General features: G+C 37.4%; 1 protein-coding gene across 2 annotated transcripts in view; it reads right to left on the bottom strand.

Annotated features, from left to right (window-relative positions):
- The window catches only part of PKHD1 (PKHD1 ciliary IPT domain containing fibrocystin/polyductin), a 427,795-nt gene that overhangs the window by 132,533 nt on the left and 268,921 nt on the right, over positions 1 to 26,341 (bottom strand). For both annotated transcript variants that reach the window (XM_070456320.1, XM_070456321.1), the window contains 3 exons: positions 21,103 to 21,240; positions 8,647 to 8,760; positions 6,146 to 6,233 (listed from right to left, as the gene is read on the bottom strand). In XM_070456320.1, the coding sequence (XP_070312421.1) occupies positions 6,146 to 6,233; positions 8,647 to 8,760; positions 21,103 to 21,240 (340 nt within the window). The remainder of the gene's footprint in view (positions 1 to 6,145; positions 6,234 to 8,646; positions 8,761 to 21,102; positions 21,241 to 26,341) is intronic.

The following is a 26,341-nucleotide window of genomic DNA, read 5'->3' as shown; positions in this document are numbered from 1 at the left end:
AGGTATGGATGTGAGAGTTGTACCATAAAGAAAGCTGAGCACCAAAGAACTGATGCTTTTGAATTGTGCTTTTGAAGACTCTTGAGAATCCCTGGACTGTAAGGATATCAATCCAGTCAATCCTAAAGGAAATCAACCCTGAATATTCATCGGAAGGACTGATGCTGAAGCTGAAACTCCAATACTTTGGCCACCTGATGCAAAGAACTGACTCATTTGAAAAGACCCTGATGCTGGGAAATATTGAAGGCAGGAGGAGAATGGGACAACAGAGGATGAGATGGTTGGATAGCATCACTGACTCAATGGACATGAGTTTGAGCAAGCTCTGGGAGTTGGTGATGGACAGGGAAGCCTGGCATGCTGCAGTCCATGGGGTTGCAAAGAGTTGTACATGACTGAGCAAATGAACTGAACTGAACTTAAAACAACCAAGATGATGCTGGTCAGATCACTGATGATCAATTTGCAAATGACTGTTAGAGATTTACTATGCTGTTTCTGCATGCAGCTCCCCCTCCCCTCCACACACACTCTGTCTATAAAAGCTTTCACCCTCTCCTTGTAAGGGAGGAAGAGTCAACCTTTAGATGGATGTCCACCACCCTCCCCACACCCTGTTGCTGGCATCTGAAGTAAAGGAGACTTTGCTTTCCACCAGCCTGGCCTGTTTATTGGCTTTTGAGCAGCGAGCAGCCAGACCCCACACTCTTTTGGTAAAAATCCTAGAGATTTTGTCTCCTGTCTATACATCTACGCACTTCTCTCCATTGCTACTCCACCTCCTGACTACAAGTTACACTGTGTCTCACTTGCACCTCCTAAGTAGTGTCCCTAGATCTGTTTTTGGCCCTCCTGTTGTCTGTGTTGTACCTAGAATGATTTTTTTTAGACACAAAAATGTGAGTATTGGTGCTACCTCCCACCCATACAATCTCCTTCAAAGCCTAAAATAGTTGCACAATGCTATTAGGCTAAACACTGAAGTTCTTGATAACATCAGTGAATATAGCCCTGCCTCGTAACTAACCCTTGAAGCCCTGTCATCATGGCTTGGTCTGCTCTCTCCTCATCAGCCACCCTGGCATTCAGGTCCCTCATGTTCTCCATTCTTCTTCCCAGCACAGACTCACCTCTTAGGTCTCTTTGCCTCCATCACCTGCACTGACTCCCCTCTATCAACTTCTAAAAAATTAGACTGGCCTCAATCTCATGTCCAGGCTCCGATTTTCTCCTCTCCCTGTTGATACGCTTCTAGATCAGTGATACCATCTACGTCATCAACAGGATGACTCACTGTCATGGTCTCGCTGAGCCCTGTGTTCTATATTAAACTGCCTTTCTCACATCTCTACTTGGTGTCTCCAACTTAGCACATCCCTGCCATCATCCACCCTGATAAGTCTGTTCCTCTCCCAGTCTCCCATCTCAGTGCCTTCTTCCACCGCCCAACAAGTTGATCAATCAAAAAACCAGAAGGACTCCCCCTACTGCAATATTCAATTCATCGGCAATCAGACAGCATCATTTCTTCTCTCCATCTCCAGTGCCTCCTCCCTAGTCCCAGCCACCATGTTTTTGACCTCAGCTGACCTCCAGATACCCCAGTTTCTGTTCTTATCTTCATGATACATCAACTTCATAGCAGCCAGTTATTGTTGTTTAGTTGACAAGTAGTGCCTGACTCTTTTGTGACCCTGTGGACTGTAGACCACCAGGCTCCTCTGTCCATGGGATTATCCTGGCAAGAATACTGGAGTGGATTGCCATTTCCTTCTTCAGGGGATCTTCCTGACCCAGGGATAGAACCCTGTGTCTCCTGCATTGCAGGCAGATTCTTTACTGCTGAGCCACCAGGAAAGTCCAAGCAGTTTTCAAAACCTAAATCAGATTCCATCAACTCTGCATAAAACTCTCTGTAACTTTCCCTTTGACCTCTCACATGTAAACAAAGGTACCATATGACTCAGCATCTGTCATTTCCCTTCTCTAGAAAGATCTTCCCTGTCCACTCAATATAAAAGGATACACCTCATTTCTGAGCTGAACTGAACTGATAACTTACAGTAAAGCATAAAGTGAGAATCTAATTTTATATTTTTCCAAAGCATCGACCAATTAGTCCAGCACAAATTTTCAACTAAATGGGAAGCGCTTAAAATTGAAATGCTAATTTTTCCAATTCCAAATAATGATACATACCTGGGTCTATTGCTATGTAGTCTCTCCTGTTCTGGTGCCAATAACAATAATTATTCACATTAAAGATATTTATATATACATATGAAAGATCCCTTCACCAAGGGATCTTCCCAACCCAGGGATCAAACCAAGGTCTCCCACAGTGCAGGCAGATTTTTTACCGGCTGAGCCACCAGGGAAGCAATATACATATATATATATTTAAATAATTGATAATGTTTGGCTATCTTCAAGTATTTATTGCACCAAAAGACATAGATTTAATGAGTCAGATTCAAAATGCATTTATTTGGTTTGTGATTAAATTTGCATTAAATTGACACGCTTAAAACATTGAGTTTTTCCATTTATGTTATGCATCATCATTTATTCTAATCTCCTTTATGCCTTTGACTAGTGTTTTATAGATCTGCTTTTATGGCTCCTGTAATTTCACTTGTTTATTTATAGATATTTTAAATTGAAATTTTAAATAACACTGTACACTGTAATTTAAAATTTTATTGTTCACGTATTAAAAGGCTATTGATTTGTGCTTTTACTGAATGCTTCTTTTGTTTTTTTGGATGATTCTCTACTTTTCTAGAACAAAAGTGTATATAATCTGAAAAAAAAAATGATAATTTGAATTCTTCTTGGTAGTTACAGCTGATTTTTTTAGTTACAGTATTTTTCTTGATTCAATATACTGTTTAAAATTTTCATAACTATTTTTAATGATAGCTGTAATATACAGTGATTTTTAATGTCAGTTTTTCAATAGAAAAGAAAATTGCTTGTCTAAGTGAAAGTGAAGTTGACCAGTCGTATCCGACTCTTTGTGACCCCGTGGACTGTAGCCTACCAGGCTCCTCCGTCCATGGGATTCTCCAGGCAAGAATACTGGAGTGGGTTGCCATTTCCAAGAGAGATTTTTAATTATTTATTTTGTATTATTACTTAAAACAGTGCTTCTCAACTAATGACTAAACCACTCCATTAAAAAATATATTGTTATAGTCTTAATTTATCATTTATTCCAAGAATGCAAGCTGAATCTTACTAAATGCATTTCTGTTTTGTACCAAACTGAACAAATTCTTAGTCTTTATATTTTTTTATTTAGGTAAATTATATTAATTAATTTCAAACCATCCTGCTTTGCTTGACTAAATCACTCATTTTCCAGTAAATTACTGGATTTCATTTGTTGTTGTTTTATTTAGGATACAACTTGGATGTTGCCTGTTTCTCTTTTTGAATTATCTTTAGCAGCTGTTTTAAAAATTATTTTATGCGTGCTTGCTAAAATGAATTGGCAATCTTCACATATTTTTCTATGCTATGGAATAGATTATACAACACAATAAGTGATGATGAGTGAATGAGTAGAAGAACATGCCATAAATTTATCTGAGCAAAATGTATTCTTGGAAATAAATATTTGATAACTTTATGATTTTTGCTGTTATTGTTTCTCTCAATTTTCAGTCTTCTTTAGCCAATTATGATCATTTATGTTTCTATATATAATTTATTTTTTCTTAATTTCAGAATGATACTCTATAGATATATATATTTTAGATTACAATTTTAATCTCTTCAATATCTGTTATATCTGAATCCCCATTTCTGAATTATATTTTGTTTTGTGTGCTTAGTTATTAAAGAGTATATCAGTACTTCGAAAAAAAAAATCAAGTCTACTAATTTCCTACTTTGTAAATCACCAATTTCTGTCTTTATCAGGTATGGAATGATTTCATTAGGCTTGTGGTTATTTGTTTCTGGTTTCTAATACTAATAACCTGTTCATTTATTTTATATTTTCTTATTCAATAATAAAAGCATTTAATGTGATGACATGTATGGCCATGTCTTATTCAATTATTCTCATTACTGTTATTTTCCAAGTATTCTATTGATAAAAGTTTGATCTCTTTGATACAAAAGTTATTTAAGAGAAGGTAACCATTTTTTTTCTTCCATCTTGCAAAAGATTAAGGTTGTTGGCTAAAATTTTGTGTTAATCTCTGTTTATTTTACTGTGATTATGGTCTATATAATTTATTAAAATTTATTAAACTTTTTAATTATAATTATATTGGGTTAAACAGATATATATTTTATATATACCAATTAAATTGTCTTTACTATATTAGTCATATTTCTTCCTATTTTCTTTATAATTTTAATCTAAAGTTTTAAACTGAAAGAGGTAAGCAAACTTCATTACCTTCATTATTATTTTTGTTTCTGTTAATTTCCTTTCTTTTTTGAGAGATTTACTTTATATATTTCATATATAACATAATATATTATAGTATCTGGTATAAAACTTTCCTTACTATATCTATACTCATATCTATACTTTCATTACTATTTCTGTTTCTGGTAATTTCCTCTCGTTTTTTAGAGATTTATTGTATTTCTATATTATATTGTCTAGTGTAAAACTTTTCTTACTATACCTATTCTTATTAACCTTTTTATAATTTCTGGATTTTATTTGCATTCTTAAATTTTAGATTCAGTTTAATCTCTTTATTAGAACACAGTTTTAATTGTTTTCAGTTCTTGCCAAGTGGAAGGTATATTTTGCTTTCATATGTGAACAGCATTTTGGCATGGTCTATGTTTATAAGCCAAACTTTTGCCTATAATCATTTTTCCCTTCACAGTATAGATTTTTGCACTACTATCTTCTGATATTTAATGGTGTAGAGAATTCTAATGTTATCAAGCTTTATGTCTTCTTTTGTTTTGATTTTACTTTTTTCACTGTTTTTTCTTGTGCTGTGAGGATTTGGAGCAGTCATGATTCTCAATGTTGTTCAAATGAAATGGAACTAATTCCAAGTCTTTTATGTGTATTTTAGTTAAGTTTTAGTTATTCTTTGTGGTTTCATTATTCTGGACTCTTACTAAAAAAAGAGCCATTACCAAAATGTGCTTTTATTTTCTGTTCTCTATTTCTAACACCTTCTCTTTTATTATTTTTATCTCTTGATCTTATCTCTTCATTTATGTAGATTCCATCAGTTTCTTTTTCATGTTGCCTACTCATTTCATGGAAAAGGGCTTGGCAACCCACTCCAGTATTCTTGCCTGGAGAATCCCAGACAGAAGAGCCTGGCCGGCTACAACTCCATAGGGTTGCAAAGAGTCGGACACGACTGAAGCAACTTAGCATGCACACACGCACTCACTTTGAGGCAGTGGTGATTTCATTCTTTATTGCCATTAAAGCATTATTAAATTCCATTATTGAATTTAAATTTCATAACATTCTTTATATACTTCATCTCACTCATTTTGTCTCATCATTTCAATTCAGATATTGTAGTCCCACCTCATATTTTATCTATTATGTCATAGAACTCATATTTTTTAAAGATTTACTGACAGCAGTAAACACGTGTTATCTAAAATTTACTCCTTACTTGGAGAACAAATTTATGGTTGCCACGGGCAAGGACTGGGGGAAGGGATAGTTAGGGAGTTTGGGATGAATGTGTGCCCACTGCTATATTTAAATGGGTCAACAAGGACCATTACAGCACATAGAACTCTGCAAATGTTACGTGGCAGCCTGGACAGGAGTGGAGTTTGGGGGAGAATGGATATATGTATATATGTGGCTGAGAACCTCACCCAAAACTATTGCAACATTGTTAATCAGCTGTACCTCAATACAAAACAAAAAGTTAAAAAATAAGCAACAAAAATAGATAAATAAAATTTACTCCTTAAATAAATTATATCCTCCCCCGCCTTTTGCTTATTTTGTCCTTCTATTGTGTTACAGAGAATATTTTAAATCCCTGTGGCCTTTAATATTTCCCACTTATCTAACCTTGAATTATGATTCTTAATCTAAAATTTAATTTCCTATTGTAACAAAACCTCCAGCCGAAGCAAGTTAAACCAAAAAATATATTCCTAAATTACTCTCGTTCCTTACCTCTCATTGCCTGAAGCAATGTCAGCCCCAAGACGTGTCCAGGATTTCTTAGGATAAGCACTATGAAGCTGAACTTTCCCAAACACTCCTGAAAATAAAAGGAGCAACAGTTTGATAGGAAACTCCTTCCAAGAAAATTAAGACCACACAAGTAAAATTCATTGGAGTGCTTATTGTGCAAGATACATGATACAGAAACTATATGTTAAGATGTCCACCTTATTAGAAAAAGAACATTTAAGTGCTTTATTTTCAGCAGGTCAACTATATCTCACACGGCTATGAAACATTTTTCTCTTTAAAGCTATAGAGAAATGAATGCTACATCACATCTAGAAGAGCTGGGAAATAGACCACTCTAACAGCTAACTGGTTAGATTTCCACCATAAGGGTCTCCAAACCATTTGCAACTCTGTTGGAAGCTAACTGGTTTTGATTTTTTGTGTTCGTAGATTTTTTTTTAAAAATGGTAATTTTGTTTCCTGAAGAAAGAGATTTGGTGCTATTAGCTTTGTTTTCCCTGATTGGACCTCAGATTTTTTTTTTTTTTTTTTTTTTTGCATTACAGATATCAAAGGATAGATCTCTAACTCCTTTGTTTCAAAATATAATTTATTTCAGACTCATAAATTAAAGTCTTACCAGGGACATGCTTGATGAAGTCCAGTTTCATTCCTTCAGGTCTTTCCTCTTACACATTTTATTGCCACTTAAAATCACATGAGGCAAAATTCTCCATATTTTAGTCGTCTAAATACGTTTTGAGCATGAAATCAAGCAGCACCAAAATTATGACTGTGCACCCCTAACATGTCTATTTATTTGTTATTAGATAAATAACTATACATACAAATGAATACATTTATACGTGTTTGAATAGAAGTTTCTAGTATTTTCTTCCTGTACCCAAATGGATTGATTTCCTTCATACCCCTGGATTAATGTACCCCTTTTACTGAAATCCAAAGATTTCACAATTTTTAGCAGCAAATGCATAAGTAAAGGAAGTAAACACCAGTCAGGCATAAACAGTATGCGTTGGGCTTTCATCCAATGTTAACTAAAAAAGCTCAATTAATTAAAACCTAATCAACTATTCGTATCAACACCCACAATTTTACCATACTCTAATTCAGCAAAAAGTCAGAAGATAATAAAACTAAAATAAGGATTAGTGGAAATGAAAACAATATTCCCACTTTTAGGACATGTCTTTCATAACAGTAATATAATATCATCATTATCAAAAATTAATCTTTTCCATTATTAGCTAAGGAAGCTAGATAGGAGAGGAACTTGGAGTAATTTAGAAGAATTTCCAACAACAAAGATTTTAGCAAAAACAAGTTTATTTCCTTTAATTTACCAGAAAGAAGATTTCCTGATCATTCCCAGTCACCAAAGGTTTAGTGCAAAACGACACAATTTCTTAGCTGTTTCAAGGAGATTATAATACTTGAAGGGATTATTTTAAATTTTATTCATGCAATGAGAAACATTTCATTCCTTTTTCAATTTGGCATCAGAGAAATTTTCAAAAACCACTTGTTTGGCAATACAGCTGACATTGGGAATCAAGCCATACACCTTCATATACTCCTAACACAAATCTAGTTCACGTCTTTGGTGGCACTCTATGGAGCATAGTGGTTACCACAGACAAAAAAAGTCTGTGTTCCTATTATGATCCATCTAGTTTGTCAACTTGGAATAAAGTAAAATATTCCTTAACCTTGTGTTCACATATGAAAATGAATAGCACATATGAAAAATCATTTGGAAGCAATAAAGCACTATCAAAGTATTATATGGCAATGGCTATACTTTATGAAACTAGGTTATCAAACTTCATACCATCCTAACATGATTGTTTCCATTTTACCGAGTGACTGAGATCTTATAAAATTGGAATTGCCATACAGAGAAAATAAGAAAATACCAGAAATCTATAAAAAGTCTCTTATACTTTTCCCTTAAAACTACTTTATTGTGTGGCCCTTACATCATACAAGCTCAGTCCCAGTTTCTTTGTTCTTCTATAGATGAATTTTAAAATAGAACTTGGTACTGGGGCAGTTTCAAATGAAGAAACTGTCAACAGTAAATGTTTCTTAGTAATCTATAGACCTATCAGTTTAAAAATATTATGAATAATCACACAGTATTTAAAGTTGATAATACGGACTGTCCAGCCTTTGGTGTCTGATCAGTCTGGATAAAAATCTAAGGTTCTGACAACATAACACTGTGTGGGTTTCAGAGTATTGTTTATCATTTCTGAGTCTTAGTTTTGACATCTCTAGAATGGATACTCCTTTCAGGAGAGCCATTAAATGAAATAATAAATATAAATGCTCTGGAAGGGTGCCTGGAATTTAGCAGGTGTTCTATGAATGATACTTCTCTATCAGAAATACATACATTTCATAAAAATTTTAAAAAAATTAAAAAAAAAAAAAAACAGAAAAAAAAAAAAAAAAGAATGGCATTATACTCTTACCAATTGTTCCTGGATCAATGTGAATTCCACTGAAACGGTCACAAAAGACTCCCTCTGAAGCTCTAAGGTGAATTAGAAGCTTTTTTTCTTTTTCTAAGGGATTTTCTAAAGTACCTGTTTAAAAAGAAAAATATATAATGTAAATTTATTCGAAGTTAAGGAGATAGAAGGAAGTTGTGATGTAATTTTGAGAACGCAAAATAGATGCTATAAAATAGACAAGGTGGAAAACAGCCAATGTTGCACAGATAAAATAAGAAAAGGTAGAGAAATGAAATGCAGTAAACTTGTCTGAAAGAGACTGGATTACTGCTCAGCAAATATTCACTCTTTTTAAGGCAGAGTGTACTTTCCTGACCTATTAATAGTGAGCCTGGTCACATGATTTCTTTGGGCCAATGAAATTTGGGTAGAAGTGACAGTAATGCCAGTTCTGAGTTGATGCTTTAGACGCTAGACAAGTTTCATCTGATCTTTTATAATAACATTTCCTGCCATGAATGGAGAATTTCTTAAATAGCCCCCAGGGTCTGGATGAAGAAACATATGCAGCAGACCCAAACAAAACCAAGCTGGAACCAAGTCAAACTGAGTCTGGCATCAATATTTGTTGTTGAGAGCCACTGAGACTTGGGGATTCTTTGTTACCCAGCATTATTACAGCAAAACCTGACTGATACACTGTCTATGGCTGGATCCCCACATTGCTCTACATGCATTTTAGCAATTAATCTTCACAACACACCTGAGAAGTAAGATTCTCATCTCAGTGTTAAATACTCATATAGAATGAGGAACAGGGGCTAAGGAATTTGTCCAAATTTATCCAACTAGTAAGTAACGGTCTGAATTTGAACAATGGTCTGTTTGTGTTGTGTTTTATGAGACAAATAATAGATTATTATCTAAGCCTAAACTCTTTTAACAGCATAAGGACACAATCTTCAGGCTGTGATGTTCAATGAACAGCTGGGAATTACTTCTGACCTTAACCTGTTGATGTTAAACTGCAGAGTTGGTTGACTTTCACAGTAAGAGAATTGTTTGGGGGAAATTACTGAAACTGTGTTTCTGAGTATAAACCTATCAAAGATTATTTTCTTCAGGAATATATCTTAGCGGATATAAAATATTACAAAGCCCAGATGGCGCTAGTGGTAAAGAACCTGCCTACCATTGCCAATGCAGAAGTAAGAGATGCGGGTCTGATCCTGGGTCTGGAAGATCCTCTGGAGAGGAATGATATTCTTGCCTGGAAAATCCCTGGACAGAGGAGACTGGCAGGCTACAGTCCATAGTCCCAAAGAGTCGGACATGACTGAAGCAACTTAGTAGGCGTATTAGATTTTTAAAGAAGCAACTAATGAGAAGATTATCTCCAAACTGGATAAGAGAAGTTGACAAAATACATCTGCTATCCAACGTGTCTTTCCACTTCGAAATGCCTGAAAACATAACCCAGAATGAGGCTTGCAAATATGATATGAAGTAAATGGAAACTTAAAAATGCCTGGTTGTTCTTTTGGCTAAATGGTCTTTCAGGGGCATAAACTCATGTTCCCTAGTTGGCACCCCATGTATACCTGGGTAGCCAAAGGCTCAGTGTGAATTGCCAGCTTGCTGCATACCTAGCTCTATAGTCCAAGCTTCACAGCCATCTGGCTACAAAGGACTGTTGAAAGTAAGACTCAGAGAGGTTAGTAAATTTTCCTGTAGTCAAACAGTAGGCCAATGGGCATGCAGGAATTGGACCCCACAGCCTGTTTTCTCAATAAGATGGTAAAGTACTTGGTAGCTCCACCTAGGTACTCAGCTGAGTGACTAATGTATCCTCTTAGACAAAGCAAAGAAGTGCTAGAGCAGAAAGAAGGGATGCTGGAGAGGAGGAGAATGTTAATTAAAATGTGTGTGGTGTAGCTCTTATCTGGCAGTTAGAAGTCTGTCCAGTAAGCTGTTTTCCAACTGTGATTTCATTTATTTCACGGAGGGTAGTTTAGCTTCTTGGGGGGAAAATGGCCTAGCACTAAACAGATACCAGAGAGAAAAAAAAGTAGGGCAGCTTTTGCCCTAGAGAAATGTATGCAGAGTCCCATGAAAAAGAGTTCAACGTTCCTCTAAAATCAGAGATTAAATCAATTATGCAACCCAAAACAGCAGCACATGCGGAGCTTTCACAGAAAGTCTGGGCAAAATTAGTCAGCCTGCCCTGATCTTTGGATATCTGAAATGGCCAGAGCTTGGATTCTTCATTGTGATGTGGGGGAAGGGAAAGATGGAGAATAGGGACCAAGCAGAAAGAAGGCAAGAGTGACCTAAGAGAAGGAAAGACATGCTATGTTACCATGAGAACACAGTGTCTCTCAAATGTGTAGAAGCTAGTTAATGAAAAGCCTTAAAGTTCAAACTCCTCATTGTATGCTCAAATCCAGCAAGAAAGAAAGGTGAGGTGCCCTCACCAGTCTGGGCTTTGTCCCTAAATGAGGGGAACCACAGCTAAGAGAAGGCTCTAGGAATCATGCAATTCTCTGATTTTCCTTTCTAAAGCTGCTTAGAGATGCTCTAAACTGTAACAAAAGGCATTTTCAGCCTTGATGGATGCAGGTACTCACAATGGAGAGGAAATTGTTGTCATGCTGCAGAGACAAGCCAGGTGTTTTTGCATACATGATTTCATTGAATTTTCACAACCCTGTGATGGATATCACTAAGGTTCTCATGAGGAGATGGCAACAAAGAGAGGTTAAGGAGCATTTAAGAAATGACACAGCTAAAAAGTGGGGGAGCTGGGCTTAGACTGAAAAGTCCTATCAGGGATCACGTGGCCACAGATGAATAGGAAAGAAATTAAGAGAAGTTGTCACAATTTAGGATGATGGTGGGCAATGGAGGGGAAACAGAATATATTCCAGATGCTAACATCACCTGGGGAGATGGAAGGAAAGTAAGTTCTGGTATATAAAAGATAACTGTTATAATCATTTGAGGAATATGGTACAAATGAATTCCGTGAACTTCAAAGGTTAGAAAAAGGGAAAAGGGCCTTATATGATCTTTGGTAGAATAAAACATAAACATAGTTTACAGTTAAAGTCCACACTTTGAGCATGACTCTCCTTACCTGGTGACTAAGCCAGCATACACTGAATTACTTACTTACTGCTCCCTTTACCCTCCTGTGTGTCCATGAGATTCCCCAGGTTTTTATATGCCTACCTTCATTCTTCCTGTTCCTAATCACCCCTCAAACTTGGATTCATTGTAGTTTATTTCTAAAAGCCTCCTATGACCCTGAACTAGATGCCCCCTTCTGTGCATAAAAAGGTCCAGACCCCCTGCTGCAGTAAGTCTCCTTTGATGAACTTGCCCTAAAGAAATAGTATGGAACACAGGCAAAGGTTAATGCCCAAAGTTCTCCTCTGCAGTGTTATTCATTTATAATTGCAAACATTGGAAAATGCTTTAAAATAGCAAATGATTGGAAACAAATTTATGCCTTTAGAACTACTCCCTTCCCCCTGTCTGTCAGTTTCCTTGCCAGCCTCAAGAACTGAGTCACCTTAACCAAGTCCCCAAACAAGACCAAACCAAGCTCAGAGGCAACCTTCTCTAGGATCCTTCCTGTCAACTACATCTGTGTTAAGGGGCCTTCTGTGGGCTACCACACATCCCATGTTTTCCCTCAATGCTTCAAAATTGTACTCTAAGTGCCTTGCCTTCTATTAGGCTTCCTCCTCTTTACAGTACACTCCCGGAGAGAAAGGGCTGTGTCTTTCTAACAGAGTTCACTTATAGTTTGTCCCCCAAAGAGTGAAGTAGGTAATTTTAACCAATTCTCTTGAAGAAAACAATCAGATACTCCACAGTAAAAAAGACTCATTTCACCCATAAGAATACTAAGTATGTATGTGCCTAGCATCATAGCTTCAGAGTAACTAAAGCAAAAATTAAAAGAATTATAAGGAAAAGTAGATATACCTAAAATAACAGTGTCAAACACAACTGCTCATAAAAATGAACAAGAAAATAATAAGGCTGTAACAGTTTTGACTAAAACAATTAACAAATAATAAGTGTAGATGGGAAATAGGCTCATAAAGAAAATATATTCTTTTCAAGCTTGCATAAAACATTCACAAATATGGATCATATGATGACCCTAAAGCAAATTCAGCAAATTTAAAAGGATTAAAACCATACAGCATATGCTTGCCTACCATATTTCAGTCAAAATGTACAGTTCATCTAGGGAAAGATCTATAAAATGAACTATATTAAAATAAAGGTTTTCCAAGTATCTAGAAACACCATTAGAAGACTGAAAAAGTAAGCCACAGAGTATGTAGTGGTATTTGCAACACACATAACTAACAAAAGTTACTTTCCAAAGTATATAAATAACTTTAACAAATCAATACAAAAAAGATAATTCATCATTTAAAAAGGAGCAAGAGAATAGCTACTTCAAAAAAAAAAAGATACCAAATAGACAAGAAAAATTTCAAAAGTGCTGAAGTCACATTAGAGATATGCAAATTAAAATAATCATGAGATCCCATTACATTCCCACTAGCATGGACTCCTGTTTAGTTGAACTATGTGCTGTTTATTTTATGAACTTTTCTGAACATGTGTCATATTTTGTACACGTCATATTCTAAACACAGTAAATGATTATATTTCGAGGATACTCATCAATAAGTACTTATTTATCAAAAGAATGAAAATTGGTCAAAATTACACTTTTTTTTCTGCTTCTCTAAACTATTAAATTTTTTAAAGCTTTAATGAGGTATAACTGATGTACAAAAAATGCATATGTTTAAGGTTTATTTACCAAAATGGTTACTGTTAAGTCTGTCTAGTAGAGACAAACCCAAGATAGATTTTGCTTAAAAACCTATACATTTAAGAAAAATGTGATGTTTGTCAGAGAACTAATATCCACCTGAAAATAGACAGATACTTCTATGCTTGATCTGATATTGAAATATGTGTTATTTAACTGTTGGCTACCAATCTTCTTAGGAACTCACAGAAATGGAGTTAGTGCTTGTTGAACCTATAAAGAACAGAGCTTTTATGCTTTTGCCCTTGTAGTTAAATAAGTACAATATTTATAAGCCACATTCTTTTGATTTCACCTTTTTATTAACCAGTAGTTTGATTAGAGAATGATCAGTGTAGACAAAAAATTATTTGTTGGCTGATGATCTATATTAGCTAAGTTACAAACTATTTCACAGATATCTATGTACCCTTCAATTTACATATGAAATGTGTAGTTAATTTGTTATATTTTTAATCATAAACTTGAAAGGATATATTTTTGTTTGGCTTGGGTTTTTTATTTAATATATTATTTTTAAACAAACATCACCACAAGATTCTCTCTGGCAACTCAGGAAGTCTGACTACTGGGTATTGTGGCTTTAAGCTGGAGGATATGTTTTGATCTACACTTTTCTCTGGTTTGTCTCCTTCTTATTACTTAATCATCCAATGAGCCTTACAGAACTGTCAGTTTGGAAGGCAATAAACTGTGTATGGATTTTTCTTCTTCTTTAGGATCGAGAAAGTCCCAATCACGGAAGCAATGAAACTTCCATACACGTAGGACTTCATTTCCTGACAATCAAAGTCATGTGCTAATGATGACCTTAGGCTCCTGGCTACAAATGTGAGACAGGGCTGACAAATACCCATCATGGGTTCTGCAAAACAATATGTGACAACTTTTAGGCTAAAAACCCAGTTCCTACCATAATTACTGAGTGACTAGGCAGTGCATCATGTGACCTGGCTCTGACAGGCCAGGCACCATGTTCTGCAGAGTCCTCAGGGACACTGAAATGTGGGGCATCTGTTGTTTACTTAGGGATCAAGATTTCTGTTAAGTTTTAAAGACACACATATATTATTACTGATCATCCCTCTCTGAAATTCTCCTACAAACTATCATGAGAGAATTTTCCATTTGCAATTTTAAAAGTATGCATAAGATTAAAACACTTTCCACTGAGTTGCACATTTGGATCAATAACATGTCAACATCACTGATATCTAAGATAACAAAGCACACAAATTAAAGCATGGAAATGATCTCTCATCTAAAAAAGGACACGATGAAAAGGATGAGTACAGACAGCTATTCCTGGGCAAAGAAATACAAACATTTAAAACACTCAACAAACCAATGTTTATTGAACAGGCTTTGAGTCGGGCATTTTTATAAGTCTTTCTCTCCTAGACAGAGTAAGATTGAAAATACTTTAGATTTGTACAAGATCACCAATTTTTTCAAAGTGTTTTTACCCCCATTTATTTCTCCCATATGAGGGTGGGGAAACATAGTCACTTATACATTAACACTACAAGTCCTTCCTCACAGATGTTGAAATTTAAGTGTCAGGAGACTGGATGTATTGCAAGAAAAAGGTATTAAGTTGAAAGACAGACTTAGATGTGTTCATTCATTTATACATACACTGGTCAGTCATATGGCACATTATCACAAGTGTACTATTGTCCTAGATACGAGGGTTACAAAAATATTGTAAAGAAGTCTATCATCTAATACAGAGAAGATATTCATGAGATCATACCATTTCATAACATAAAAATGAATGCAATAGTGGTGATATGAATGATAGAATGAACCAGAAGAAAATATACACTAAAACCTACTGAATGGAGACAGAAAACGTTCATAGTAAAGGTAATCCTTGGGCAAAAGCTTGAAGGACAAAGATTTGAAGGACTAAAATAACCTCTAATTCTGCTCCTGCTCTTCACCAGCTATGAGACCTCGGAACCAATCAATAATCTCTGTGGGTCTCAGTTCCATTATCTACAAGCTGATACAGATGATTCACACAATCTCTGAGGTCTAAGATATCATAGTTATAAATCCACTACTGGGGAGTTTTCCAGAAATTGTGTAACAAGTTGCTAAACTAGATTTATAATCCAGATCTCTAGAATTCCCACATTCATGAAGGTCCCAAACTAATTTCTGTCTTGTTAAAGTCATATGCATGAGATTATCAAAAAGTAGCTATTTTGGGAGGGGATGAGATGTATGGAGAGAGTAACATGGAAATTTACAATACCATATGTAAAATAGACAGCCAATGGGAATTTGCTATATGAAAAAAAAAGAGCCTGGTTTAAAAATAAATACAGGAAAGCATTCACAGCAAAAAAAATCTATTCACACAAATACTTCACTATAAATATATAAACACTGTAAGAACTGACTTACACACTCACTCATTGGCCTCATTGTCGACTGTATGTCTGTTACTGTTAGAAAAAATAAATAAATGAATACTACAATGGAAAAAAAAAGCAATTTTCTGCAGATTTTGGACTCACTTGTGTTCTCTATTGCTTTAAAAAACAACACAGCATAGCTCAAAATCCAGCCCACACCATGAAACTCATGCCTACTCTTCACCAGGCTCCAGCTAGTGACTGCTGCTCTGCCTCACAACGATGTAAAGCACATGCTGAGCTCTGCCGCAGGACTTCTGCACCAGGTCTTCCTTCTGTCTGAAACTTTTTTGCTCAAATCTTTGCAAGTCTAGCTCTTCATTGTCTCTATGGTCTCAAGTCACACTGACTCTTCAAAATGTTGTTCACTGACTACCTAATCTCCGGTGCCAACACCTCTCTTCAGTTCACTTCTCTATTTAGTTTCCTTCAGAGCATGTATTGCTATCTAAAATTATGTTTCCTTCTATTTTACTATTTTATTGTCTATCTCCCCCAACAAAAGAATACAAGGAAGAATCGTATCTGTCTGGCTCACTGCTGAATACTCAGAGGAAGAATGCTTGTCACTGAATTGGCATTCAATGAAAGAGAAAGTGAGGGAAGGCAGGAGGAAGGCGATGGAGACAGGGGTAAGTCTACTTTCTCCTTAAACCTACTGATTCGTTCCATTTTATCATCCAATAGAAAGCTTGCTACTCATGAATGCATGTAAAAGTTTGATGACATCACTCAATAGAGACAACTGTTCATTTTCAAATATGAGATTGAATCTGTTCAATTGTACTTAAGACTATATTTTAAGCCAAAACATGAAGTTGTTAAAGAATAGATAAGTGGCATTAAACTTATTAGAAGTTACTGTCCTTCAGGAAATTTTTTTCTTTGTTCAACATGCAAAGTAGCATTTTGTGTCAAAAGTATATTTGACAGCCATTGTAAAAAAAATAAAGGGCTTCCCTGGTGGCAGATAAAGAATACGACTGCCAATGCAGGAGATACAGGTTCAATCCCTAGGTTACGCAGATCCCCTGGAGAAGGAAATGGCAATGCACTGCAGTTTTCTTGCCTGGGAAATCCCACGGAGCCTGGCAAGCTACAGTCTGTGGGGTTGCAAAAGAGTCAGACACAACTGAGTGACTAAACAACAAAAATAAAAAAGTTAAAAGCCAGAATAAGAGGGTCAATTTACTTTCCTGATTTTATTCTTTCTGCTGTATCTCACACTACTAACCACTCCCTCTTTCTTGCAAATCTCTCCTTTTGTTTCAAGACATCATTTTCTTGTCACTGTCCATCTATCTTTATAGCTGTTTATTTTCCTTTCTCTTTCCTGATCCCAGTTTCCTCCATTACCCTTAAAAGACTTCTCTATCTCACAGCTTTGATTTCATATTTTTGGCTGATGGCCCTCAAATATATATATTTAGCACAGTCCTCTCCTGTGCTTTCTCATTAATCTATTTGCCCTCTATATATTACCACTTACACATCCCACTGAAACCTAAACTTGACATTTGTGTCTAAAGGTTTATTAGGTGCCTGACACTGTTCAAGCACTTCCACCAAAGAAGCCTTTAATAAATAACTATTGTCGTTGTTGTTGTTGTTCAGTTGCTAAGCCATGTCCAACTCTTTGTGACCCCATTGATTTACTCAGTTCCTATAAAACTCGATAAAATAAGCATGATTATTATTGTTCCTATTTTAGAGATAAGAAAACTGAGGCAGAAATAGCTCATGTAATTTGCCAGAGTCACTTAACTAATCAGGTGGCACCAGTGGTAAAGAACCCACCTGCCAATGCAGGAGACATAAGAGACACAGGCTCTATCCCTGGGTCAGGAAGATCCCTTGGAGAAGGACACAGCAACCCACACAAGTATTCTGGCCTGGAAAATCCCATGGATAGAGGAGCCTGGTTGTCTACAATTCATAGGGTCACAAAGAGTTGGACATGATTGAAGTGACTTGGCACACACACTCAACTAAAAAGTAGTGGGAGGGAGGTTTTGTCCTAGCCTTGCCACGGACCCAGATCTCCCAACCTGAAACCTAGGAAGTATCATCTCCTCACCTCACATCAAAATTGCCACTCGATTCTAGAAATTTTTTACCTCCTCAGTACTTCCCTAATTCATTCTTCCTCTTTAGCTCCAGTGTCTTCACTCAATCTTTTACAGTTTCTTTTCTGAAACACCTTATAGCCTTCTCACTTTTCACTGTGCCCCTTCCAGTACAGCCCCTGCATTGCCAAAAGTGATGGCTCTAAGACTGGATCTAATAATGTCACTTCCCTGCTTAAAAATATCCAGTGACAGGGCACTGTCTTCATGAGAAAACCTGAACTCCTTAACACAATGCATAAGGCCAAGAAGCTTCATCAGCTACCACCGTTTTATAAATCCTACAAGCCAGACATACCCGTTTTCTGCAATTTCCTGAAGGTATAATGCTTGTCCACAAATATGTGTCTTTTCAGATCTCTTCTTTTATCTTTAATCCTTCTCCACGTTGGAAGAGGTGACACTTTCAGTTATGATTTTGTTTGTTTGTCTCTGCCGCTTTATTGACACAGCTCTTGAAAGCCAGGTTCATGACTTCTATGTCTGTACATCCAAGCTCTCTCGTGGAACTTGGCATGTGGTAGACAGTGAGCAAAAATCATGATGAATGATAGGATGGAAAAACAAGTGAAATACTTTCAGCTTATCTTAAGTGTTTTATCAGACTAACGAGACAACCACTGAACAGAGAATGGAATTGAGTTTGGCATTTGTGATGCAGCTGTAGCCCTCGAAGTGGAGCTTTGATCTTAAACTTCCCGTCTAATGCTAGGATTATGATTCCACCCTACTAAAAGTCAATTGGTACCTTTTGCCAGCACCAGTTGCCTTAAAAGCAGGACCACCAAGAAATATAATTCCACGGTGCTGGGACTTGGATCAAATGGCATCAGATAGCATACAGTCTCTGGCAGTGCTCTGTGCCAATGCCCACATCTATTAGGTTTCTTTGCTAACTAGTCTTATTATCTATTTCATGTTGGGATTTCTTTAGGGTGTGGTAGATTGGGACAGATGGGTTGAAAGTCTCCCTTCAGGCATCATACACACAGGATTGGGCAGATGGGTTCCTTTTGGATAATCAACCTTTAGGCCTGGAACACATGGACAAGCAGAGAGAAAATGAACATGCCATTGTCTAGCAACAGATGAAAGTGTAGTTGGGAGTGGACAGAATTAAAAATAGGATTTGAAATGTGTAAGTCAAAACTGGAAAGTGCCACTGTGTTATTTCTCTTCTAAGTTACAAATTTCCAGGCAGCAAGTTTGAATTGCAGTAATAAGTGACTTCAGAAACCTAAAAAATCCTATGAAAAAAGACCTCTCTTAGCAACAGAGGATGTCAACCTAAAATAAGTTTTCCAGTAACAGGAACAAGGCTCAGTTTTATTTAATATTTCAATCAGTTAACTGGATGAGGATACAGAATATTAAACCAATGAGCAAATGACATCAATCTGGGAGGAAAAAGATCAGGAGCCAAAAGAATTTCCTCACTGTGGAAAGATGGATTGAAATAGAGATGAGTAAAAAATCTTGTGCTTGCGTCTCCTTAAAACCCAGGTGAAAACAAAACAATTCTTATGCAAGTGTATAACACAGAGATCTGTATTTGAGGTAGTACATGTAGAAAGAGTAGGAATTAGAGGTGACAATGCAGTTGGCATAATGAAGCTGGATAAAGCTGAATCTTTGGCTGCTTTAACAGAAGAGCCATTCTCCACCAGTGAATGCGATGGAGAGCATTCAAACCTCACTCCCAAACACTGCCCTCCGCAGCTCACTGCCCTGGGATGCAGCTGACCCACACACAGGACACCAGTGAGACCTCCTTGACTCGGAGTTCAGGTTAGGTTTGACTAAACTGTAGCAGGAGCGGAGACGAGCGAGGACAGAGAGTGAAATCTGGGTATTCCCAGAGGCCCTTCCAGTACTGAGTGCGTCCCAGCCACACACAACTTAGTGCTGCTCTCTGACAACCAACTCCATGCATCTGCCTCTATCTCTCATTCAAATAATGAACTCCTTCTTTTAGATTCTTTTCTCACCTGGGCCATTACAAAGTATTGCATAGAATTCTCTGTGCTACACAGCAGGTTCTTACTAGTTACTATTTTATACATAGTAATGTGCATATGTCCACCCTTATATGTGAAATCTTAAAAAAAAAAAAGCACAAATGAACTGATTTACAAAACAGGAGTCATGGATATAGAAAATAGACATGGTTATGAGGTGATAAGATGCAGGAATAAATTGGGAGATTGGGACTGATATATACATATTACTACATTATACTGTATACAAAATAGACAACTCATGTTTTTAAGTTGGCTACCCACTCCAGTATTCTTGCCTGGAGAATCCATGGACAGAGGAACCTGGTGGGCTACAGTTCATGGGGTTGCAAAGAGTCAGACACGACTGAGTGTCTAACATTTTCACACTCTCAATGTATCAGACCTGGTTAACTCATCACCCCAGATCCACTTCTCCTGCACCATCCCTCAATTCCCAGGGGGGAGGACCCTCATCTCCTAGCTCCACTGCATCTCTGGCCCTTCCATCAGCTTCCTAGGGAGTCATAAAACATAACTAGACAGAAGAGTTCATGGGTTTGTGGGGCAGTGGGAGACAAGTGAGTTGCTTGCCTTCTCCCCGAGGTTTTTCTCTCTACTGTCCCAGGATGAACACATCAGCTTGGCTCCTAGGTCTGTTCTCTGAAGGATATGCACTACAATAGCAACTGAAATTCTCTTCTGGGTTGGTTGATCAAGGGCTAACCAATCCATCCTAAAAGATCTTCTGGAAGAGTAAGCCATGGGTAAATTCTCACTCAGAGAACTAAATGGAGAATTGATGTGTGGCCTGGTGGAGGCAAAAAAAGCCCTGCAATGAGTGTGAGGACCCTGGGGCCAGATGACTGCATACAGTGGGTGGACAGGAGTGACCAACAAATGTCACCTCTGTCTGTGTCCAAAGCTGGCTGGGGAGAACTTTGGCTAGTAAACTTCCTCCTTGCTTCAGTATTCCCCAGACCCCCTTAAGCAACCTGATAGAGATACTATCCTCTCCCCAAGGCCTCTCTCTGCTCCCAGTCCTGTTGCCCTTGACTCACCAACTCTCAGCTCCCCACCAGCAATGAGCATGCAGGCCATGCTTAGAACGTTGCTTCTGTCCACAGGGAATTCTAGAGTCCCCATCACGTAGAGGCCTCGGAGGGGCGGAAGATCAGTATCCACAAGGATAGTCCTGTCTGCAGAAGGAAAAGAAATTGCTCAGACGTGTAACCAAGACAAGAATTGCCTCCTCTCCTCCAGTGACTTATACTGGGTTCTCCAGGCAGCTCAGGAATTGCTTGCATTGCTGCTTGGGCCAGGTCAGGGGCAGAAAGTGGAAGAACAAAGTGTTTGCAAAGGCTAGGCTTTCATGAAGAGGCAGAGGAAAAGAGAAGGTGTCATGAATACATTCCTCCACTGCTTTGCAAACCAAGGGTCATGGCCAAAGGCATTGCTGGTGACTCTAACCCTGCCCTGTTGGCATCCTTTAATGGACCGGAACCTGGTGGTCCAGAGTCAACGATGAGAAAGTGAGAGAGAGAGCCGGGGGGAGGGAGAGGGAGAGAGAGAGAGAAAGAGAGAAAGACACGGGGACCCAAGCTCTGATGGAGCAGGGTGCTTTATTAGCAGAAATGCAGGCTTATATATCTTTAGTAAGATGATTACTCAGCTATTACACAGGATGAAATTTTATCAAGAGCCACAATATGCATAGTCTAATACATACAAGGTCGCTGACGCTGAAAAGAGTCACTGAAGGGGATTCATACATGTCTCATCCTATGACCTCAGTCCTGGGAACAGCATGCTGTTTCACTTGTTCCCGGAATAGGAACTGATGAGGAACAGAGAATCCTTGAGAAATGGCAACATATTGGATTCCGTAAAGTCAAACGTCCCCTGACACTACCCCAAGCCTGCTTTAATGCAAATGTCCAGATAAGCTCCACACCCTTTGTCCCTGCCCCTCCCTAGGCTCTTGTGTTTGAAAGGTAGACAACCACATTTTATGACCTTGACCTCTAAAGTCAGACTATCTGGCTCTGAATAAGCTGCTACGGAGTAGCTGCGTAGACCAACAATTTACTCCTCAGTGTCTCAGTTTTCTAATCTATAAAATGAGAATGATAATAAAAATATCTCTGCATTCATAGGATGTTTGTTAAGATTAAATGAATCAATAGATATAAAGTGCTGAAGAGTATTAGTAAGACAATCTCAGTCCCCCAGTCCCACCAAGAAAGCCAAGTGCCTGTTACATGCTTAGTAAAAGCTTAATATATTCATTATTTGTATTGTTTTCATTAGCTGGATGAACTCACAGAGTTCATGGGGCAACTTGAAACTATTATTCTTCATCTCACCTTTCTAAAAGTAGTTTCCATATAACTTCAGGGGAAAGAAACATTGGTTTTTGCTTGAAAGTGACAATAGAGTAATACATGAATAAAAATCTGCTTTTAAAACAATAATTGCTTCATGTGTGCCAAAGTAGTAAGTGTTACTTTCTGAAATTCAGTAGTAATTCAACCCAAATTGAAGATATCAAATAAGCGTTTCTGTTTACATCTTAATACCATAATCACTGACACATGCAAAGATTTTGAAGAGATTTTCTGAAATTTATTTTAATGAAATATAGTTGATTTACAGTCTTGTGTTAGATTCTGGTATACAGCAAAGTAATTCAATTAGGTGTACATATCTGTGATTTTTCATATTCTTTTCCATTATACATTATTAGAAGATATTGAATATAGTTCCTTGTATTATACAACAGGGCCTTGTTGTTTATCCATTATATATATATAGTAGTTTGCATCTGCTAATCCCAAACTCCCAATCTTTCCTTCCCTTGCCTCCTCTCCCCTGTGGTAACCACATGTCTATTCTCTATGGCTGTAAGTCTGTTTCTGTTCCATATTTAAGGAATTTTTTTTTCATTTATTTTTATTAGTTGGAGGCTAATTACTTCACAACATTTCAGTGGGTTTTGTCATACATTGACATGAAACAGCCATGGATTTACATGTATTCCCCATCCCGATCCCCCCTCCCACCTCCCTCTCCACTCGATTCTTCTGGGTCTTCCCAGTGCACCAGGCCCAAGAACTTGTCTCATGCATCCCACCCGGGCTGGTGATCTGTTTCACTATAGATAATATACATGCTGTTCTTTTGAAACATCCCACCCTCGCCTTCTCCCACAGAGTCCAAAAGTCTGTTCTGTATATCTGTGTCTCTTTCTCTGTTTTGCATATAGGGTTATCATTACCATCTTTCTAAATTCCATATATATGTGTTAGTATGCTGTAATGTTCTTTATCTTTCTGGCTTACTTCACTCTGTATAATGGGCTCCAGTTTCATCTCTCTCATTAGAACTGATTCAAATGAATTCTTTTTAACGGCTGAGTAATATTTCATGGTGTCTATGTACCACAGCTTCCTTATCCATTCATCTGCTGATGGGCATCTAGGTTGCTTCCATGTCCTGGCTATTATAAACAGTGCTGCGATGAACATTGAGGTGCACGTGTCTCTTTCAGATCTGGTTTCCTCGGTGTGTATGCCCAGAAGAGGTATTGCTGGGTCATATGGCAGTTCTATTTCCAGTTTTTTAAGGAATGTCCACACTGTTCTCCATAGTGGCTGTACTAGTTTGCATTCCCACCAACAGTGTAAGAGAGTTCCCTTTTCTCCACACCCTCTCCAGCATTTATTGCTTGTAGACTTTTGGATAGCAGCCATCCTGATTGGCGTGTAATGTTACCTCATTGTGAGATTTTTTAAACATAATCTCACATCTGATTCCAGAAAACAATGCACCCTGTTGTTCTTAAGGCCCTGCCCCCCCAAATTGACTTCTCAGGAGTTGTCTTCTCTGGTCCCTGCTTCTGTCCAAGGGATAAGACCACCACACCTTCCTATGGCAGACACTGCAGGGTTGTAAACCAACCGTTTCCCTTTTATTCCTGGGTTCATAGTTAGTCTACTTTTTCCACACTACTCTGCAATTAAATGAAGACATGTGACTCAGGGTAGCCAATAAAGTGCAGGCAGAGTTGAGTGTGACATCTCTAGACCTGATCCCTAAATTCTCCTGAACATACCTCCCTCCCCTCGTGTCTCAGTTAAACAGTAGAACGCTGGTTCTCAGGATGTGAGGATGATCCAACAGCATCTGCACCATACACTCATCCATCGGAAGCAACAAAGTTTTAGATCTGCTAGTAAGTCTCCACATTGGATCCACCACGCCTCTATGGAAATGTCTCTCTTTCACTCTCTAGTGATACCCTGGACCTTCTTATAACACACAGCATTAAAGAAAAAATTATGATAATTACATGATTATTGCTTATAAGGAAGGAGCTGTCACTGGGCTGATCCTCAACATAATTATGTCTTTCTCTCCCACTGTTATTCCTTAGGAGAAGACAACACCCTTTTTAAGAAATCCATAGTGCTTCTTATGACATCAAAGATAAAGCTGTGCCATAAAAAAAAAAAAAAAAAAAAGCTGTGCCATAAATGTTGCTCAGATCTGCTGAGTTCCCTATACACCTTAAATTTCCAGAGTTTATCAGTGACTGATGTAAAATGAATAATCAGACTAAACAGATGAAAATACGTATGTATTTCAATTTCACATCTGCTCCTTTTCACACATTCAAACAAAAGAGTGAAATATCTAGAGAATGTTATAGGTTTCAGATACATTTTGTAAGTTCATAACTTTAATGTGACTTCAAAAGCAAGACAGAAATTACTTCAAGCAGACACATTTAAATATAAGACTTCGATACAAATAACTTTTGTCTCTTCCAATCTGTGGCCCATTCTACCAATGTTTGACTATTGAACCTGATTGTACTTCTTCAATAAATGTTTTCTCTCATCCACAAAAAATACACACATACACACACACACAAAAGATGATATTAGGCTTCTTTTGAATATACCTTTCAGTTAAAATGTGACAATTACATGGAATTTAAAACTTCCCCTTTGGACTTTATCACATTTCCCCTTAGAAGACATTTTTCCTAATTGTCTTACCTTCCAAATATACCAATAAATTGCCCACAAAGCACAGTTAGCCTAACTATTACAAGCTCTATGAGAACACAGACTACACCTGTCACTGTCACATTGAGTTGCTGAGCACATAGAACAATACCCAGACTTTGGTAGGTGCTCAAAAAATAACACCAAAGAGTGAACACACACACACACACACACACACACACACACACACGTACATGTAAAATCCAACAGCCATTAGAAGAAAAGAATAAGATGAAGACAAGAGTAGAAACACTATTCTTATTTCTTTCAATGCCAACTGCACTTTGAAATTTCCTGGATCCATCTCGTCACACTTTTTTCTTGCTTCCTTTCCTTCCTCAATATGTGCCACATATTGCTGAGTGGTGAGATTCAAAGATGAGTCAGACATGTTTCCCATCATCAGATGAAGACATAAATAAATACAAGGTAATATACTTGAAATAACATATTTTTTATTATATGGAGACTGACCTCATCTTCATTCTCAAAACTTCAAAATGGAAAGTCTGTCCATGTGATTATTACAACAAAATTCTGCAAAAATGAAATAAACCTATGACTTATAAAGACTTATATCAGTTAATTCTCTTTGCATTACAATAACAGACATGACAGTTGGCATTGCAGTTCATGCAGACAAAAAAAAAAATCATGCTAAAGTAGGCTCCAGAGCAGATCAGGTCCAAAATGACTCTCAGCTATAATGACAGCTTCTAGAGGATCTCTCTCTGTTCCAGGTGTAGACAGTTAGGACCAATATGCTACATTGTCTAGAAGTACCATGCTTTCCAGAAAATTACTCAAGGTGTTTCAGAGAAGACATTTAGAAGCAGTTATACAAACAACACATTTAGAAACATGAATGATGGATCATCTCTAATGTAACTGTGGCCCAATGCTTTTCACCTTGGCTTGACTTGGCCAATACTCCTACATCCTGCTCTGTCAGTGACCAATCTATCCTACTTAAGAAAATGAGCACTGGCATATGGAGGGAACCATCTGGAATTTCTGTTGCTCGATGGGAGGCTGATGGGGGAACAGATCTGGAAAGAGACTCCAAAAAGAATTAATGAGTACCAGATGTAATTAAAGACTGCTTTGCCCCCAAAGGAGCTCAGGACCAGCCATGGGGTAGTGCCTCTTGGTCCCGAATTACACCCTCTTTCCACTTGTTCATCCATCAAACACTAACCATCCCGCCATCTTTATTCTAGTATTTTTT

Source organism: Odocoileus virginianus, chromosome 27 (assembly GCF_023699985.2).
Source record: "Odocoileus virginianus isolate 20LAN1187 ecotype Illinois chromosome 27, Ovbor_1.2, whole genome shotgun sequence".
Classification (NCBI taxonomy): Eukaryota; Metazoa; Chordata; class Mammalia; order Artiodactyla; family Cervidae; genus Odocoileus; species Odocoileus virginianus.
Note: the sequence above shows the minus strand (reverse complement) of the source record. Positions and strands in the feature narration are given on the sequence as shown.